This window comes from Equus asinus, chromosome 6 (assembly GCF_041296235.1).
Source record: "Equus asinus isolate D_3611 breed Donkey chromosome 6, EquAss-T2T_v2, whole genome shotgun sequence".
Taxonomy (NCBI): Eukaryota; Metazoa; Chordata; class Mammalia; order Perissodactyla; family Equidae; genus Equus; species Equus asinus.
Genome location: NC_091795.1, coordinates 12684100 through 12703220, shown reverse-complemented (window position 1 = coordinate 12703220; position 19121 = coordinate 12684100). Strand labels below are relative to the sequence as shown.

The 19121-nt window shown below is 39.9% G+C and overlaps 1 protein-coding gene across 50 annotated transcripts in view; it reads left to right on the top strand.

Moving 5' to 3' along the window:
- MAP4K4 (mitogen-activated protein kinase kinase kinase kinase 4) overlaps positions 1–18378 on the top strand; it is a 185696-nt gene extending 167318 nt beyond the window's left edge. For 27 of the 50 annotated variants that reach the window (XM_070511599.1, XM_044773049.2, XM_070511598.1 and 24 more), the window contains 7 exons: positions 2431–2574; positions 8472–8606; positions 11296–11396; positions 13229–13378; positions 13939–14098; positions 14882–15021; positions 16747–18378. In XM_070511599.1, coding sequence (XP_070367700.1) covers positions 2431–2574; positions 8472–8606; positions 11296–11396; positions 13229–13378; positions 13939–14098; positions 14882–15021; positions 16747–16830 — 914 coding nt within the window. In that variant the 3' untranslated portion in view covers positions 16831–18378. Of the gene's footprint in view, positions 1–2430; positions 2575–8471; positions 8607–11295; positions 11397–13228; positions 13403–13938; positions 14099–14881; positions 15022–16746 lie in introns of all 50 variants that reach the window. The other 23 variants (XM_044773001.2, XM_070511601.1, XM_070511586.1 and 20 more) reach the window with 1 other exon arrangement.
- Positions 18379–19121: the final 743 nt, after the last annotated feature.

The following is a 19121-nucleotide window of genomic DNA, read 5'->3' as shown; positions in this document are numbered from 1 at the left end:
TGTTTGAATGCTATTTATTTTTGGAAGCCACATAATAGAAAGATTTCACAAGGCTCATATTTTGCATAGTTCTTACCAGCTTCTTGACTTAGATTTTTTTAGTTACTTGATCTTGAAGATTGACCAGGAAAATATTGAAATATTTTTATGAAATGAAACCTTTGGAACGGACTCTTTGTCTGGCAGCAGCTGGATCAGTTAATGTTTTGTTTTTTTCTGCTGCAAGCAACTTTAAAGCTATTTAGAATTCTCACCTAAGTATATGGAGAGAAAACACTAAGAATAATGTCCAAATAAATTCTACCTTGATAGGGAGGTAGTCATGGCAAAATGGCCAACTCAGAAGTAAAATTATATGAAAATGAGTGGAGCATTGCATAACCATTTATTTCTTTTACACTGATCATCTGTTTTTAAACTGGACAGTGATTTTTTTCCCTTAGCATTGTCATTATTTGATGGGTGTGATATATTTATTAAAGAAGAACTTCTTTTTTGTAAGAGCATAATGGCTTGTTGAAGCCTTACAAAGTGTAAGGCCATGAGTGCTAATTCAAAGCAGTGATGTTGCCTGATTAATAAAATACCAGGATCATCCATGGCTGCACTGGCTGTTATGGTAGCCATTGGCTTCATGTGACTATTTAAATTTAAATGAATTATAATAGAAAATTCAGTTCCTCCGTTGCACTAGCTACATTTCAAGTGCTCCGTCGCCATATGTAGTCCATTGGCTATTGAACATCACAGTAGAAAGTTCTATTGGATAAGGCTGGTCTAGATCTTAATTACAGATGATAGAGGAAGCCATATGCATTTATAAGTCTTTTTCCTTATATTGTACAAATGATCATATTTTGCGGGTTTTGTTTAAGTATCACTCTAGATGAGTAGGGAATGTTCAGGTTTTCTCCTTTTCCCCAAAATTCCAGAGGTTTCCCTCACATTTTCTTAAGTTATTTTGTGGCATATCAGGCTCTAAGAGAACGTCTCCAGAATGCACCTGTGATTTGGTGGTGGCATCTGTGGGGCAGCATGCCCTGGGCTGCTCCTGTAGCACGTACGCTGTTTCTACAAGGGCCAGACACAAACTTGCATTGTATGCCTAATGGATGTTCCATGGGGGACTTTTGTCAGGTCACACTATTAGAAACTGTAGTTGTGTATCCGTAGAATTCATGAGGATTTCCTTACACGTTTTACATTTTTTCAAGGAATTATGCATTTGGGGCAGTAAGTGAATGATAGGGAGGGAGAAGTAAGTTGGCTCAAGGGGCAGAGAGTTTTGAATGTTAACGAGGCATTTTTATGCTCCTCTATATAGAGTGTGTAGTTTTTGAAGATACAGTATGACTCAGTATATATTGTAGGAAGATGAGGCTTGTTTTGGTGTGCAGTCATAAGAAAGTGGAAGGAGACTGTTGGAACAACCTCAGTTAAGGTCTCTATCCATCAATTACAAGGTGGCCAGGGTCTGAAGGAGGGTGAGAGCAGAGGAAAGGGAAAGGACGGAGGTCTCCTCAGGGTTTGCTGGTTAGTGTAGCTAGTCTTACAGAGCAGTTGTGGGAGAGGGGCTGCTGTTGATAGAAATGACAGAGGTGAAGTAGAAATTTATAGCAGGTAGAAAAGCAGGGAGGATGGGGTATGGAATTAGGAGTGATGGTTCTGAGGTAGTCCTCCAGCAGACAGACAGCAAGGGAGAGGTCTGTAGTTAAGAAGCAGAGAGGGTGCGTGGGAACAAGGAAGGAGACCAAACGCAGCTGGAGAGAGTGGGAAGATCGTGGCGGCACATAGCAGCCAGGATGCGTCCTGGGGGGGGGTTACAATATTTTAATATTCCTGAAAAACTGAGGGACAGAGGGCAGAGTGCAGTTGTTTCTTTCTTGATGATGGAGAATGGTCTTTAAGAGAACTTTAAACTGAGTGATAAAGCCAGATCAGTCATAAACTGTTAAGGATTTAAGTGGGCTATATATAGCTCATTCCGGAAGTTTGCTGGTGAAGATAAAGACAGAGATGATAAGGGATAAGATAAAGAGATCATGGTGTCAGATGAAGGTTTGTGCTGGTGTCTCATGTGGCTAATGAGATGTAGAATCTGTAATACCAAGGAGATGGCGAGCTCAACACGTTGTGGGGGAAACTGAGGAAGAACTGGAAACTGGGGGATCAGGGAGGACATGGAGGGGATGAGACTTGCTCGTTTTCCCCCTTACATCCTTTTTTATATCTAAGTAACTAGTTCACCGTTACTCCTCTGTGGTGATTGCTGCAGTTCGGTTACTTCAACCTCTGACGGTACTAAGGATTTCTTTTTGTGGGTGAGTTAAGGAAACCACTCTTGTCCAGAAAGGTGTTGTCCTTTCCATATAGCGAGGCTGTTTTCCAAGCACAGAGTAAAATTTAGGCTTGTCTGTGTTCTTGAAACAGGAGTGAATTTGTTGGTGGGGACAGAGAGTGGCCTGATGCTGCTGGACAGAAGTGGCCAAGGGAAGGTATATCCTCTGATCAACCGAAGACGATTTCAACAAATGGATGTCCTTGAAGGCTTGAATGTCTTGGTGACAATATCTGGTAAGTATTTGTTTAGTAAAGCAGGATTATAGCACTGTTTAAAAACATCGTACTTCCCAGCACTAAACTTCAGTTAGCTCGTTTTCTAACGTAGTGGCTGAATGAGATACAGCCGTAGCGTGATTTTAAAATAATGCAATAGATGGGGCCGGCCCGGTGGCACAGCGGTTAAGTGCGCATGTTCCGCTTCTCAGCGGCCCAGGGTTCGCCGGTTCGGATCCTGGGTGCGGACATGGCACCACTTGGCACGTCATGCTGTGGTAGGCGTCCCACATATAAAGTAGAGGAAGTTGGGCACGGATGTTAGCTCAGGGCCAGGCTTCCTCAGCAAAAAAGAGGAGGACTGGCAGTAGTTAGCTCAGGGCTAATCTTCCTCAAAAAAAAAATAAATAAATAAAATAAAATAGTACAATAGAAAAATGTATTCGGATGTGATCCACACATGCACACGTAACCAATGGCTCCTCTAAAGAGCAGTCTTGGGGCTGGCCCGGTGGCAGAGTGGTTAAGTTCACACGGTCTCCTTCGCCAGCCCAGGGTTCATGGGTTCAGATCCTGGGCGCAGACCTACACACGCTCATCAAGCCATGCTGTGGCGGCATCCCACATAAAAAAGAGAGGAAGGTTGGCACAGATGTTAGCTCAGAGACAATCTTCCTGACCCAAAAAAAAGACTTGAAAAGCATAGGACCGTGCACTTTGTGATTGACAGATCTCCCACATGACCCACACGCTCCCCTCTGTTGCTGGTGGGTTTACTTTCGCTCATCCAGTGTGTAGGTTTGTGTTGTCCACTTCCTCCCACAGGACTCTTTCATGCAAAAGGGATGATTCTTTGCCATGGTGGCAGAAGTATTGTGTTCTGTTTTCTCCTTACGTCAGTTAACACTTAAAGTTTCTTTTTAGAAAGAGCATTTTTTTAGTATAAATTTTATAGTGTATGTTCATTATAGAAAGTAAGAAACTACTGCAGAAAAGCAAGTAGGAGAAATAAAAGGAAATCATTCAGAGACAACATCTATTACTTTCCAGTTTTTAACTTCTAATCTTTTAAACGTATGCACACTTAAAATACACACTTGGGGGGAAATCTGCATAAAAATGGTTCTGCAGTATTTCAAACATAGAATAATAATGAGAGAATAATATGATACCCACATACTGACTAGCTGGTTTTAGCACATGTCTTTAGTTAAATACACTGTCATACATACAGTTAGCATCCCCTCCCTATCCACCCGCCTGTGGTAACCACTGTCCTGCAATTAGGGTGGATCCTGTCCAGTCCTGTTTGTCTAGACCATGTAGCCTGCTCTTGCCATGTCATTGAGCATTCCACCATGATACCCATTATATGTGCCTACAGGATGTGTCTTTGTATAAATGTACTAAAATTTACTTACTCATCTTCTGTTGTAAGTCTTTCAGTTTACCCTCTTTTATCCCTCTCACATAAACATTTTTCACAAATTATCTTTGTAGCTTACTGAACATGTTGCATAGATCACAATTTACTAATAATTTGTATTGCTAGGGTCAAAGATTATGCAAAATTGTAAGATTTTAAATAGGTCTTATAATTACCAGCAGCAATTTTGATTTAATTATTTGCTAAGTCAAGCTTCTTAGTTTATATGTAACAGATTTCTTGCAGTTATTTTGGTCTTCAAATAGGCTTTTGGTTGTAAGTAAAGACATTTGTTGAAATGCAGAAATTTCACCGTCTCATACTTAAATGAGAAAACCATTTAAAACTTGAGTGTTGATGGGAGTAGGGTTTAAAATTGGAGGAAAAATAAATCTGCAGCTAAAAATGGTTTAAATTTCATTTTGTGATCCAGTGAGCAAGATGATTCCTGGGTATCAATAATCAGCTGATACCAGTGACAATGTATTGGTCTCTTTTCTGTATTCTTTTCCCTTTAGTAGCTTTTATTGGTTTTCACAATCATAAAAGTAACACATGTCAACTGTAGGAAGCTTCAAAAATAGAAAAAATTTAGGAAGAATAAAACAAAGTGTTACCCCCATCTCAGAGATAACTCTTGTTAACATTTTCTTATATTTCCTTCTCCTCTTTTCTATAAATGTATCTCACGTTACGAGAATAAAACACTATACATAAAACTATGTGGTCTTTGTTCTACTTAACGTATTATCTTGAGTATTTTCCCACACTCAAAAATTCTTAAGAACTTAAAATGATTGAAGTATAAAATGTAATACAGAAAGTCCAGAGATGCTCAGTGAACTGTCACAGTTAGAATCCGTCCCCTATGTAGCCCCCGTCCTGGTGAAGAAGTGGAGCAGTCCCAGCACCGCAGAAGCCACCCCGGGCTGCCTGCCCACTGCCTCCCGGTCACTGTCCCCTCCTCCCCAGAGGGAAGCACTGTCCTCACTTGGAACACCTTAGGCTGGCTTTGCCTTCATTGAACTGAATTCATATAAATGGTGAAATGGAAAGTGTTCTTTTGTATCTGGCTGCCTTCTTTCTACAGTAGTTTTAGGTTTAGAGAAAAAGTGAGCAGAACGTATAGGCAATGCCCATGTTACCCCTCTCCCCCAGTTTCCCCTGTTAGCTTTCCTTAGTGTAGTACATTGTTACAATTGATGAATCAGTATTAATAAACTATTGTTAATTAAAGTCCATAGTTTACATTGACATTCACTCTTTCTGTTGCACGGTTCTGCCAATCGTGTAGTTATCCACCATTACAGAATCACAGGGACTAATTTCACTGCCCTAAAAATCCACTGTGCTCCACCTGCTCATCCTTCCCCCAAAGGCCCTGTCAACAACTGAGCTTTCTTACTGTCTGTATGTTGCCTTTTTCAGAATGTCATAGTTGGAATTACGTAGTATGTCGCCTTTTCACACTGGCTTCTTTCCTTAGCAGTATGCATTTAAGCTTCCTCCATGTCTTTTCATGACTTGATAGCTCACTTCTTGTTATTGCTTGAATAGTGTTCCATTGTATGGGCGTACCAGTTTGTTTATCCATTCACTTGTTGAAAGACTTCTTGTTTGCTTCCAGGTTTTAGCAGTTATGAATAAAGCTGCTACAAACATTTGTGTTCAGCTTTTTGTGTAGTCATAAGTTTTCAACTCATATATTTGTAAATACCTGGGAGTGTAATTGCTGGAACGTAAAGTAAGACTACATTTAGTTTTGTAAGAAATTGCCGACCAGTCTTCCGAAGTGGCTGTATCATTTTGCCTTCCTACAAGCAGTGAATGAGAGTCCTTGTGCTGCACGTCCTCATCACCATTTGGTGGTGTCAGTGTTTTGGGTTAGTGTGGTGGTATCTCATTATTCCTTTAATTTGAAATTCCCTGATGACATACGATGTTGAGCATCTTTTCATATGCTTGTTTGCCATCTGCATGTCTTCTTTATGACGTATCTGTTAAGGTCTTTTGCCTGTTTTATAATTGGGTGGTTTGTTTCCCTTTTGTTGTGTTGTAAGAGTTCTTTGTATATTTTGGATACAAGTCCTTTATCGGATAGGTGTTCTGCAAATATTTTCTCCCAGTCTGTTGCTTATCTGTTCATTCTCTTAACAGTGTCTTCTGCAGAACAGAAGTTTTTAATTTTAATGAGGTCTGACACCAATCTTTTCTTTCATTTATCGTGCTTTTGGTGTTACATCTAAAAAGTCATTGCCAAATCCAAGGAGATTGTACCTAGATTTTCTCCTATGTTACCTTCTAGAAGCTTTACAGCTTTGCATTTTATGTTTAGGTCTATGATCCATTTTGAGTTGATTTTTGTGAAAGGTTCCAAGTCTGTGTATAAATTCACTTTCTTTTGCCTGTGGATGTCCAGTTCGAGCAACATTCATTGAAAAGACTGTTCTTTCTCCATTGAATTGCTGTTGTTCCTTTGTCAAAGATTAGTTCATTACAGTTGTGTGGGTCTATGTCTGGGCTCTCTATTTTGTTTCATTCATCTATTTGTCTTTTGCTAATACGATGCTATCTTGATTGCTATAGCTTTCCAGTAAATCTTGAAGTCAGATAGCGTCAGTCCTCCAAATTTGTTCATCTGTTTCAATGTTGTATTGGCTTGTCTGGCTCTTGCCTTTCCATATAAACTTTAGAATCAGTTTATCAATATGCATAAAATAACTTGCTACGGTTTTGTTTGGGATTACGTTGAATCTATAGATCAAGTTGGGTAGACCTGACGTCTTAACAATACTGAGTCGTCTTATTCATGATCGTTGAATATCTCTCCGTTTATTACATCACCTTTGATTTCTTCATAGCTTTGTAGTTTTCCTTGTCGGGATGTTGCACAGGGCTATTTTGTTAGATTTATAACTAAGTATTTCACTTTTTTCTTTTAGTGCTACTGCAAATTGTACTGTTTTTAATTTCTAATTTCTTGTTGTTAGTATATAGGAAAGCAATGGACTTTTGTCTGTTATCTTTGTATCTTGCAACCTTGCTATAATCACTTATTAGTTCCAGGGATTTTTTGCCAGTTCTTCAGCATTTTCTACCTTGACAATCATGTCTTGTGCAAACAAAGATAGTTTTATTTATTCCTTCTCAATCTGTATACCTTTTCTTTTTTTTTTTCTTATCTTATTGCATTGTAATGGGAGTAATGAGAGGGGACATCCTCCCTTTGTTCCCCATCTTCGGGGGGAAGTATCTAGTTTCTCATCATTAAGTATGATGTTAGTTCTAAGTTTTCTGTAGTTGTTCTTTATCACATTGAGGCAATTCTCCTCTATTCCTGTTTGCTGAGAGATTTTATCATGAAATGGGTGTTGGGTTTTGTCAGATACTTTTTCTGCGTCTACTGATGTGATCATAGGACTTTTCTTCTTCAGCTTGTTGATGTGTCTGATTTCTTTTGCTCAACATCATTTTTTTGTTGCTTGTAGCTGTAGTTTGTTTTTCATTCCTATGTGTGACTACACTACAATTTCTTTACTTATTCCACTGTTGATAAACATTTGCGTTGTTTTCAGTTTGGGGCTAATATGAACATTGCTGCTATGAGCATTCCTGTTCATGTATTTGGGGCTCATACACACACATTCTTATTAGGAGAGAAATTACTGGATCATAAGTAGAGTATACGGATATCCTACTTTAATAGTGCCAGGCTTTTCAAAGTGGTTCTAACAGTTACAACACTAGTCTCTGGAGTTTCTAATTGTGCCATACCTCTTCTAGTTTTGGGTATCATCACTCTTTAATTCTAGGCACTCTGATAGGTGTATAAAATTGTATCTCCTTATGGTTTTAATATGCATTTACTGTTGACTATTGAGAGCAAGTACCTTTTTATGTATCTTATGTATAACTTCTTTTACCTGTTCTAGTTGCTTGCCTAGTTTTCCATTGGATTGTCCCTCTTCTAATTGATTTATAGGCGTTCTTTACCTATTCTGGATGTGAGTCCGTCAGCTCTGTCAACTGCATACATCTCCAGTTTGTGGCTTGCCTTTTGCTCGATTTGAGTCCCTGCATTGGGTGATTTGTTCAACCCTTCTGTGCTATCAAATGGGAAATAATAGCTACACTGGAGGGTTTTTGAGAATCAGATGACATAATATTGTGAAAGTATCTTAGAAACTCTGTTGGTTGTATTGTTGTGCACGTGTGTTGTGTGTCTTACTGATACTGTACATCTATATGAGTTCCTTATTCTTCTAAAATCTTCCCTTCTAGCTCAGGCCTACACTTGGTGATAAGTCTATAGGGGTTTTCAAAGTCCATCTGAATAGCTTGAATTGAGTTTCTGGTAAAACTCTGATACAAAATGGTTCCCTTAGGGGCATTATATTTATTTATTGAAGTTTCTTTTGGTTACTATTGTTATTACTGATGATAGGTGCTTTTGAATATGTATGTGAAGTATTTGTATTTGTTTTGCTAGGCAAAAAGGATAAATTACGTGTCTACTATTTGTCCTGGTTAAGAAATAAAATACTTCACAACGATCCAGAAGTCGAGAAGAAGCAGGGATGGACAACCGTGGGGGACTTGGAAGGGTGTGTGCACTATAAAGTTGGTAAGTTCCAGGAGGCTCATAAGGGTTTTTTTCCCTCCAGGGTTTAATTAGTTTCCATTTAAAATTTACATATTCTTTGAAGCTTTTAATAATAAACTTGTGTCTGATACATGTAGCTCATTTCTGTTGTGATGTTTCTAAGGCGTCTTCTGCTAATCCTGAAGTCTCGTCTAGACTCATGGTGCACCTTTAGGCATAACAGAGTTCATCCTGCTGCGCACTCGGTCCTCCCTCTGTCTCGTCCTCATAGTTTGTCCTGTGAGAGTCTCTCTTTGACAGTCCGCATTCTTCTCTAAGGTGTTGTTTGAATAACCTTGTTAAAGACGTCTTGCCAGAGGAAAGTTGGCTGGTGGATTCCTACTTTGTGCTCCAGGTTTATTCTCCATTTTGAGGATGAGGCCTCTGGGTCCTTGCCAGTCACTGATAGAATGTTTGAGAGTTTGCCTAAAGAGCTGTTGCGTGTTGTTTTAAATTAACTGCACTGTGCAAAGCTCCTGTGCTCTTTACTAGTGAATGTATCTAGCTGGCTAGTGAGTGTTTCATGGCAACTGTGCTGTTGTTTTCTTTTTGGCATGCATGCTGTAGTTCTTGTGAAATAAGATGTTGAAAGAATAAAACCAAAACTTTTTTTTTTTTTGCTGAGGAAGATTTGCCCTGAGCTAACATCTGTGCCACAGTCTTTTTCTATTTTTTATGTGGGTCGCTTCTACAGCATGGCTGCTGACAAGTGGTGTAGGTCCATGCTCGGGAACTGAACCTGGGCTGCCAAAGCAGAGCATGCCACACTGAACCAATAGGCCACAGGGCCAGTGCCCAAAACAGATTTCTTTGTGTATGAGAAAACCCCAAAATTCTGATACTAATGTTAGAAATAAAGAAGAAATAATGGAGCTTAGCCAAATTAAAGTTTTATGGGAGAGATGGTATATTCTAATGGAATTTGAAATGGGTAGTTGAGAACAATACCAAATGGTCTGTGTGTACTTAAGACTGATGAACATAAGGGGCCTATTGAAAGTTGATTTCTGCTAATATGTTTTCTTTTTTCTATGTTTATGAAGGTACGTAGCATATACTAGAGTCAGTTCCTCTGCTCCCAGGGCTATTACAGTCCTTGACGTTGTCTCCTTGTTTATCTGATCTGTTCGTAACCCTCAGCTCATTGGTTAATGATGACTGCAGGAGCCACCACAGTATTGGAATGATTCTGAGTGATACTGGAAAGTAGTACTGTCTCCTTGGTGTAGATTTGGGGGTTAGGATTTTCTGTGTTGTGTTTATGTGAAATATTTTTATCTGTTGAAGTGTAACTAAAATCATCTAAGGCTGACTTTAATCAAAGAGTTCATAAGATCTGAAATGGTCATGAGTAGATTATACTACAGGGGGAGCTAGAGGCAGATGTCTTAGACCATCTTGGGCTTTTCATCCAAAGGAAACAGTGGTCCTCAGGCCTGTCATTCTTACAGAGACGAGTGTGTAATGCCATTCTTTGTTATCGTTATGCTTTTAGAAAACTATTTGAAGTTTATCAAGACCTGTGCTGTACAGTGTGGTTGCTATCAAGAACAGGGGGCTATTTAAATTTACGTTTAAATTAATTAACATGAAATAAACTTTAAAATTTAGTTCCTCAATAGCACCAGTATGTTCCAAGTGTCCTCTAGCCACATGCAACTACTAGTGGTCATCATATTAGCAGCACAGATATAAAACCTTTCCATTATCACAGAAAATTCTATTAAACAGTCCTTGTTTGGACAACCTCTTATAATCCTTTGTGTCTTAATCTTAATGTCAATGGTTTATTTGAAGAGTGACAATATATGGAATTTAACGAGAATTATCAAGTTAACAAGCCATCTCTCGTGTACAAAGGAAGAATCAAGTAGTAGTGTGCTATTAGATAGCTTAGAAAGAAACCAGTGGGTTTGCACCAGACCAGTAAGTCCTGTGTGGTCAGGGTCCCACAGAGCATGTTTTCAAGCAGAGTGGCCTGGCTATAAGACAGTCAAAACAGCTGTGTAAGGGGACATCTTTTAAAATGTATATATAGTTGAAGAGAGATTTCCTTTGCTACTGCTCTTTTCATACAGAACTTCAGGTGGAGTTCTCACAGTCACTACCTCTAGATCAGGAAGTGGTTTGAAGTTGGGCTTGGTCTTGTCCACAGAAACAGATAGAGGTCACACTCAGTCAGTGAGTATTGTGGTATAGCCTTCTGTGTTCCTCAGTCTGTAGCCCTGTGCAGGACTCAAGAAAAGCCACGTGGGAGATTGGACCTCTTGCTGTGACTTGAGCCTATTGGCTGATGAATCACGTCCTTCTGAAGTACTATAGTACTGTGCCCTTGAGACTTTAGGGTGGTGTCACTGGCACGGTCTTGATTATTAAATACTTGCAAGCTGAGAAGGTTAGGAACATTGGTGAAAGTACTCATTGATGGGAACCAGCGTATTGGAGTTGAGTCCAACGGAACATCAAGAAAGATGGGGACAGCCTGGATTATACATGAGAGAATTGGAAAAGGAAACTGTGAGGCATGATCTCTCTCAACATTTTTCTCCTGTTGGTTTGGGTGAAATAATAGAAGGCGTATTTATTAAGTTTGCAGAAGACCCGTAGAAGAACATAGAGTTCCATGTTGGTACTGACCTGTGCTTCTCTTGTTTTATGTTTGTTTTTTCAGTAAAATATGAAAGAATCAAATTTCTGGTAATTGCTTTGAAGAGTTCTGTGGAAGTCTATGCGTGGGCACCCAAGCCATATCATAAATTTATGGCCTTTAAGGTAACAGTATCAAGTGCACTTAAAAGTAGCATCAGCTGCGCATGCTGTGACCAAGAGCCAGCGAAGAAGGTTAAAAACTCTGCACAGTTACACCTGATCCTTTACAAGCTATGTACTAACATAGTGTAGAGCCTTATCGTAAGAGAGGCCATTTCTAATGTAATAAGCCTAAGCTGTCTGCTTTCTGCACTCTCCCAGCATAGGAACGAGAGAGCTGAATGTTGGGCAGGCGCTTTGATGGATGTGGCAATGTGGTAACAGAGGAAAAGACAAAATAACACTGCCTCCACTTAAAAAGCAGACCTTGACCTTCTACTTAAAATCACAGATGTGTGTAAAGATTTAGGGATATTTTTGATAACCAGAAATTATCCAGTAATAGGCAGCTTTATGGTATATCTGTTCAATAGAGTACTAATTAAAAACTAAACTACAGAAATTCTTCATGACACAAGGAATGTGTATTACACATTAAAAAAGTAAGTTAACAGGGGCTGGCCCCGTGGCCGAGTGGTTAAGTTCGTGCGCTCCGCTGCAGGCGGCCCAGTGTTTCGTTGGTTTGAATCCTGGGCGCGGACATGGCACTGCTCATCAGACCACGCTGAGGCAGCGTCCCACATGCCACAGCTAGAAGGACCCACAATGAAGATATGCAACTATGTACCAGGGGGCACTGGGGAGAAAAAGGAAAAAAATAAAATCTTTAAAAAAAAAAAAAAGTAAGTTAACAGTGTGTATAATATACCATTATTGTTTTAGAAAAATATTAGAAGTTATTTTTCTTTTTATAATTCTAGAGTTCACACTAGATACAAATTTATAATTAAATTTATAATTAAATTTTTAATTAAAAGTGATATTACCATGACATTAGGTATTATAAATAACTTAACATCACTTCTAATATTAGACACAAAACCTTAAGCATAGCCCCTGGGGATGTTTTAGTGCAGGGCAAGAAATTAAGAATTTTTCATCCGAAATGATTCTATTTACTAATTTTTTAAAATAGTTTTGATCTATTTTATAAGGGTAAACTTCAATTAGTTGGAAAATTGACATATTTAGATTGCTTATTGCCGGTTCCCCAGTAAAACAGGATAGATGGGGTTACAATATTTGCTTAAAAAATAAGCCCACATATTATTGACTAAAAATAATTGGTTGTAAAATTACAATTATCCTCTGAGTTCTGGTCTTAATATCCTTTATGTACCAGGTACTGTTCTGTTTGCTTTTATAAATATCTTATTTCAATCTGTCTTGTGAGCTGTAGGTGTTGATATTAGTGAAGAACTGAGGCCCTCCAGTATGCTAATAGGCCATCCAGGCTCTTACAATACGTTACAGCCTTTCGTCACCATATCATTCTAGTCAGAAAATTAAAGTACCAGTCTATACAGCTCGAGTAGTGACTGCTGATCATACTGATCCAGTTCTCAGTATGTGACTCCTACAGCTCCTCGAGGCTCTCTTTCCGTCATCTGCATTTGAATAGTTGACTCAATGCTACAGAAAGTCCTCATTATTTCACGTTAGATGTTTTTCTCACCAAGACAACAGAACTGTAAGTGACAGAGCAGAATTCCTGGGCTAGGTAGGGGGAGTTTGGGACATGCTTCTGGAAGGATAGTCTTCCAGATACTGGTTAAGAGACAAATCTTACTGTATTACAGACTTGTTTTATAGGGTATTTTTGCTTATAGTTGTTGCCAGGGAGGCTTAGTAATTGAATAACTGAGTACCTAGGGTCTGGCTTCTCTAGTTTGATCTAGTATTAGAAATAAGTTCTACTTCATCTTACTGCTTCTCTCTTGGTTACTTCTTTGTAGTCATTTGGAGAATTGGTACATAAGCCGTTACTGGTGGATCTCACTGTTGAGGAAGGCCAGAGATTGAAAGTGATCTATGGATCCTGTGCTGGATTCCATGCTGTTGATGTGGATTCAGGATCAGTCTATGACATTTATCTACCAACACACGTAAGAAAGAACCCACACTCTATGGTTGGTTGACTGGCTTCATTTTGTTTTGACTTTTTTCTTTACTCTGCTTAGTGAACTAACACAAGCAGGGATTTCTTACTTCCCCATGGTGTGGGGGTGAGTATTTAAATGATGTGTCATTTTCAATAGTTCCATGCTCTGAAACAAGTGGAAATCCACTCTCCTGGCTCTGTGAAGCCTTCCTGAGAACCTCTTAGCCCTGGCTTTGACTAACACGGGATGGATTTGGGGCAATTGCTGGCAGATCAGAACATCCCTGGGTTGGGAGTGGTTTAAGGAACATAATTTCTTACTTGGAGCCCACAATTCAATTATGTTCCAAGGGCCTCACAAAATGTGAACTAGTGGAGTTTGTGACCTTACAAGGTAGACTTTGGAATGTATAGCTCATGTATTTTCCAAAATGTTGTCGAATTGCTGTATATGTCACCAGGAATATGAACCAGAGCTTTCACCAAGACAGTCTGATTGAGCACTTTTGTGGGGATAGCAATAGCCACAAACATGCTTCCCTGCACTTTGTTCCTCTTCTCTAGATCCAATGTAGCATCAAACCCCATGCAATCATCATCCTCCCCAACACAGATGGAATGGAGCTCTTGGTGTGCTATGAAGATGAAGGGGTTTATGTGAACACCTATGGAAGAATCACCAAGGATGTGGTTCTGCAGTGGGGAGAGATGCCAACATCTGTAGGTACGCACCACTCACAGGAAGAGGGAGCACTTAGAAGAGTGGAGCCGCCTCTGAAACGGCATATATTCATCACACTAATTTTCTGTGCTCTTCAGACCTTTTGGCGATTTACCAGAGTGGTTGGCACTAGATTGTGAAAAGTTAGATTGTAGACTATGGGACTGACCATAGTCTATTTCACAACAAAATCCAAGTATTTATTTAATATCTCTTAAAACCCTGTCGTTCACAATCCTTCATTTAATCCTTAAGACGTCCAGGGAAAATAGGACAGGTGGTGTTGTTAACTCACTTGTGGAAAGTCAAGGGACGCAGAGAAAGGTAAGTGATTTGCTCTTGTGAGTGGCAGAGCCACAGCTGGAAACAGCCTCTTAATCTTGAGGCGTGCGTCAGCAATGAAGGCTGGCATCTGAAGCGTCCGTGGCTTTATGTTGGTATCCCCAGCCTATTCTGATTTTATTGCTGTTAGGTCACTGTCTCGTCCACTTTCTTTACTTGTTCCTACCTTCCTTCGTGACTGGTGTGATGAAAATCAGAGCTCTTAACTGTAGATTCAGTGGTTCGTTGCTCAAGATAAGCGTGATGTACCTTGGGAGTTAATAGAGTCACCCGTTGACACAAACTGCCACTTCCCAGGATAGAGCAAAAGGTTGCAAAGGTGAAGTTCAAAACAAAAATCCTTAAATGTTAGATGTTTGGCGGGGGGCGGGGGGGGCACATAAGCAGCATCTTTTCATAGCAGTTTCCGTATCTAACACTATGTGTTTTTCCCCTCTCTAAAAGCATATATTCGATCCAATCAGACGATGGGCTGGGGAGAAAAGGCCATAGAGATCCGATCTGTGGAAACTGGTCACTTGGATGGTGTGTTTATGCACAAAAGGGCTCAAAGACTAAAATTCTTGTGTGAACGCAATGACAAGGTAATGGTTCCTTATAGATTCTTTTTACGTGCTATCATCTTTGAACAATGGTTTATTTTCCATGGAGTTTAGTGAAACTTTTCTTTGGGATTTTGATAGATTCCAAAGTAAATTCATCAAGGAACTTCTTTTTAGGCCTGTTTAATGAGGGTTGAGGTATGTTTTATTTTGATTTTGCTGTGAGGGGGTGGAGATACTTATCTCTACAGAAATCGTCCTATCTTGGGTTTTTCTTTTTTAACCCCATTTGGTGACCTGTCTAGGCTATGTTTGATTTAGGGCTAGGGAGGGTTAAAACTGCCAATTTAGATAGATGGGATCTCTTGTGATTAGAAGGAAGCACCCCTGCAAGTTTGAGTGCAGTAAGTTTCCTTTGCCCTGATGGGTATCAGAAACATACCACTTGTTAGTCTGCCTTTTGAGTAGTGAAATAACTTCATAGTTGCAGGTCAGAAATGCCTAACAGTATAAATCATTTTATGCAGAAGCTTGAGCACCTCCTGCAGCTGAGACCTCAGGGCAGCAAAGCCCCAGTTGAAGCCTTTGTTTTTCAATCTGGCCACGTCCTTGTGTTCTCCAGGGCCTACTCGCTCCCCAGGAGTCCCTCCCCAAAACTGGCCTTGGACAGAGCAGATCGATGACCAGGGGTGTTGTCCATCCCGGCCTGCTTTGAAAAGGACGTCAGGGGTGGAACAGATCATTGCGAAGCCCAGCTTTTTCTCTCTCTTCTGTCCACTTGGATAAAAACATGTCTAACTACCTGACGCAGCCCACTACAACCTTAGAAACTTGCCTCTTAAGAATATTTCCACCTCTTGCTTCATGATAAAATATGTTAAACATCCTAGTAACCTGCCTGCAGGTCGACTTCTCAGATTAAATTTAAAAATTCATCGTGACAAAGAAAAGCTTTGCATCTTTTCTTGCAGCTGGTCCTCTTGCCTGCCCACCTACGTACTCAACACAAAAGCCGGGTCACCACTGACCCACTTTCTTCTGCAATCCTATAGCTCATTTACTGTTAGAGTTGACTTTTTTTTTTTTGCTACATAGTATCTCCCAAATCTTTTACCTTGAAAACCCATACAACCTTAGAGCTAATCCAGGATTTTGCCAGCCTTTTGGCTTATCTTTTCCTAAGTATGTATTGTAGCCATAACTGTAATATTCTTTGAACTTTAGGCATTTAAATATTTTTATCATCCATGATCTCATATCCCTTAAGGTTTATTAACAGCAGGTACAAAAGTAACTTATGTTACTTTGGCTATAAAGTCATATCAAATAAATGATATATTTAGCTTAATTTTTTAAGAGGAAAATTGGGTTGCTGAGGTCCTCCCCGTTCCTCATTGAGTTTTCCAAACACATTTATTGTGTAGCAGGTATTAGCAGTGAGATAAAAAGAAATAACCCAGTTTCAGAAACGTCACTTTTTTTCTTTGCGTTCTCACAATATGGCAGTGTGTACAAGGAGTTACTCACCTACTTAGCCTTCTCATTTATAATAAAAATTGGCTACAGGTGATCACTCCTTGTAAATGATAAAATGACATCATCCCAGATTTTCTTTTGAAAAGGGCCTTTGGGCTTTTAAGCGTCCTGCATTTGGAGGCGTCCAGGTTGTTGGGGGCTCTGGGCTGCCCGCCCAGGACCCGCAGGAAGCGTTGCTCCGCTGGCTGTGCTGTGTTTCCTGACCGCTCCCTCTCTCTTTTGCCTTTGTAGGTATTCTTCGCCTCTGTTCGGTCTGGTGGCAGCAGTCAGGTTTATTTCATGACGTTAGGCAGGACTTCTCTTCTGAGCTGGTAGAAGCAGTGTGATGAGGATTGCCGGCCCCCAGAGTCTTCAAGATCCTGAGAACTTGGAATTCCTTGCAACTGGAGCTCGGAGCTGCACCGGTGCAGTCCAGGACAGCTGTGGATGCAGACACCACGTGTGGGGTTCTTTTTCTCCTTTCCTTCCTGCTTCTTTCTTACCAGTTTATCCCCATTCTCTTCTTTTCCTTACTCAAAAATAAATCAAGGCTGCAATGCAGCTGGTGCTGTTCAGATTCTACCCTCAGGTGCTATCAGTGTTTGAGATTGAGCATCAGACCAGAAAGCAAACACCTTTCCTTCAGCTCCAGAATTCCTTGTCTCTGAACGACTCTGTCACATGGGTGTCTGAAGGCGGAGACTATGACCATGCCGCTGGTGTTGGAAGTGGGCACAAGGAGGTGTGAAGTGGTGGTCTAACAAGCAGTGTGCTGAAGCAGAGAGCAGATTTAATATAGTAACATTAACAATGTATTTAATTGACATTTCTTTTTTGTAATGTGACAATATGTGGACAAAGAAGAAGGTGCAGGTTTAAGAAGTTACTATTTATAAAATGTGAAAGACACAGTCACTAGGAGAACTTTTTTGTGGGTGGGGCTTGGGAGGTGGGGTGGGGTGGGTTAAGGGCGCCCCATTTTGTTTCTTTGGAGTTTTTTTTTTTTTTGGCTTGGTCAAGAACTCAGTCATTTTTCTGTGTACCAGGTTTTGCCTAAATCATGTGCAGAGGGTTCTTAAAAAAAAAAAGGAAAAAGAAAATGTGTGCATTTGTCTAATGGCCAGAACTTTGTTGTGTGACAGTATTAGCACTGCCTCAGTTAAAGGTTTAATTTTTGTTTAAACCTGGAAGTGCGACACCAGTTTCACCATAGTCTGCACTTAACAGAGGAAAAAAATTTTTTTTCAACCACATTTATTTTTTTGCCTACCTCATTGTTTTTAATGCATTAAGAGGTGGTTTAGTTTATATGTTTTTGGAGAAAGACATTAATGTTTAATTTAATCTTAATACCAAAACTATCAGATTGAAGTGTAACTGTTCTTTTGTCACAGGTCTCAGTAGGCACAAGAGAAATTGTCCCTGAAGACAAGAAATAGCCATATGGCTTTATCATGCTGATTAATGCAGCCTGCTTTCTAAGTTGAGAGAGCAGAATGCTTTGTTTTCACCATATTCACCATTAGTGGCTGATGGGCAGCGTAGCCTACAACACAAGGGGCCTCATTGTTCTCCGTTGGGGGTTTGGTAGCAGACAGGTGGTCATATTAGAATAGTCACACAAACTGTTCAGTGTTGCAGGAACCTTTTCTTGGGGGTGGGGATATTTCCCTTTTTTAAAAATGCAATGCACTAAAACTATTTTAAGAATGTAGTTAATACTGCTTATTCATAAGACAGCATCTTCCTGTGTTTTAGGTATAATATCAAAGCCCTGGCTTTTCTTGTTTGCTCACTTGCTCTCTTGTTCTCTCTCTGTTTTTTAAACCAGTTTTACTTTATGAATATGTTCATGACATTTGTAATAAATGTCTTGGGTAATAATTTGTTTCATGGCTTCATGGTCACTCAATTCCTCTGAGGACGTTAATCTCTTGGTACAGGAGCAATGCCCAGTGTCCTGGTTCTCCTGTCTTGCTTTCCTCTTGTTGAGTTCTGAGTTGGGAATGTTGTGTGATGGCTACTTTAAACTTTGTTCACCAGACAGAAGCTTGGTGTTTCATAGGTTTAATCCTCCTTTGTAGTTAATTTTCTTTTATAACATGAAAGTGGGGAATTTTCCGCCCAAAAATGTAGTAATTTGCACCTATTTGCCAAGGCTTTGCCCAGCATTGTCATCCCTCTTAGCATCCGTTTTAAATGCTGTCATTCTCTTCCTCCTGGTTCAGCATTTTTGCCAAAGGCTCTCTTTTGAATTACAAAAATCTAGTGAAAAATACATACCCTCAGAAATGCATAAATGACAGCTGGTTGTGCATACCCACAAAGACAAGATAAGCTGAGAAAGCTTTCCTCTCTTTTGGAAGGACAAGGCCGTGGAAATGGTTTTCCCATGTGTGTGACTTTAGAGTAGTGCTCATGTCCAAAGCAGAAAGAACTAGATTTTTCCTACAAATTTGTAGTTAACATAAAGAAGATTGAAGAGTTAATGCCACCTTTGGAGAAGGGACTTCTGAGATAGGCCAGATTCCATCACCGTAGGACTTCAATCAAAAATCAGATTTCTGCTGGCGATTTCCTAACATGTTTGGCTTTGCAAGTGAGATGGCATGTGCCAGTGAACACGT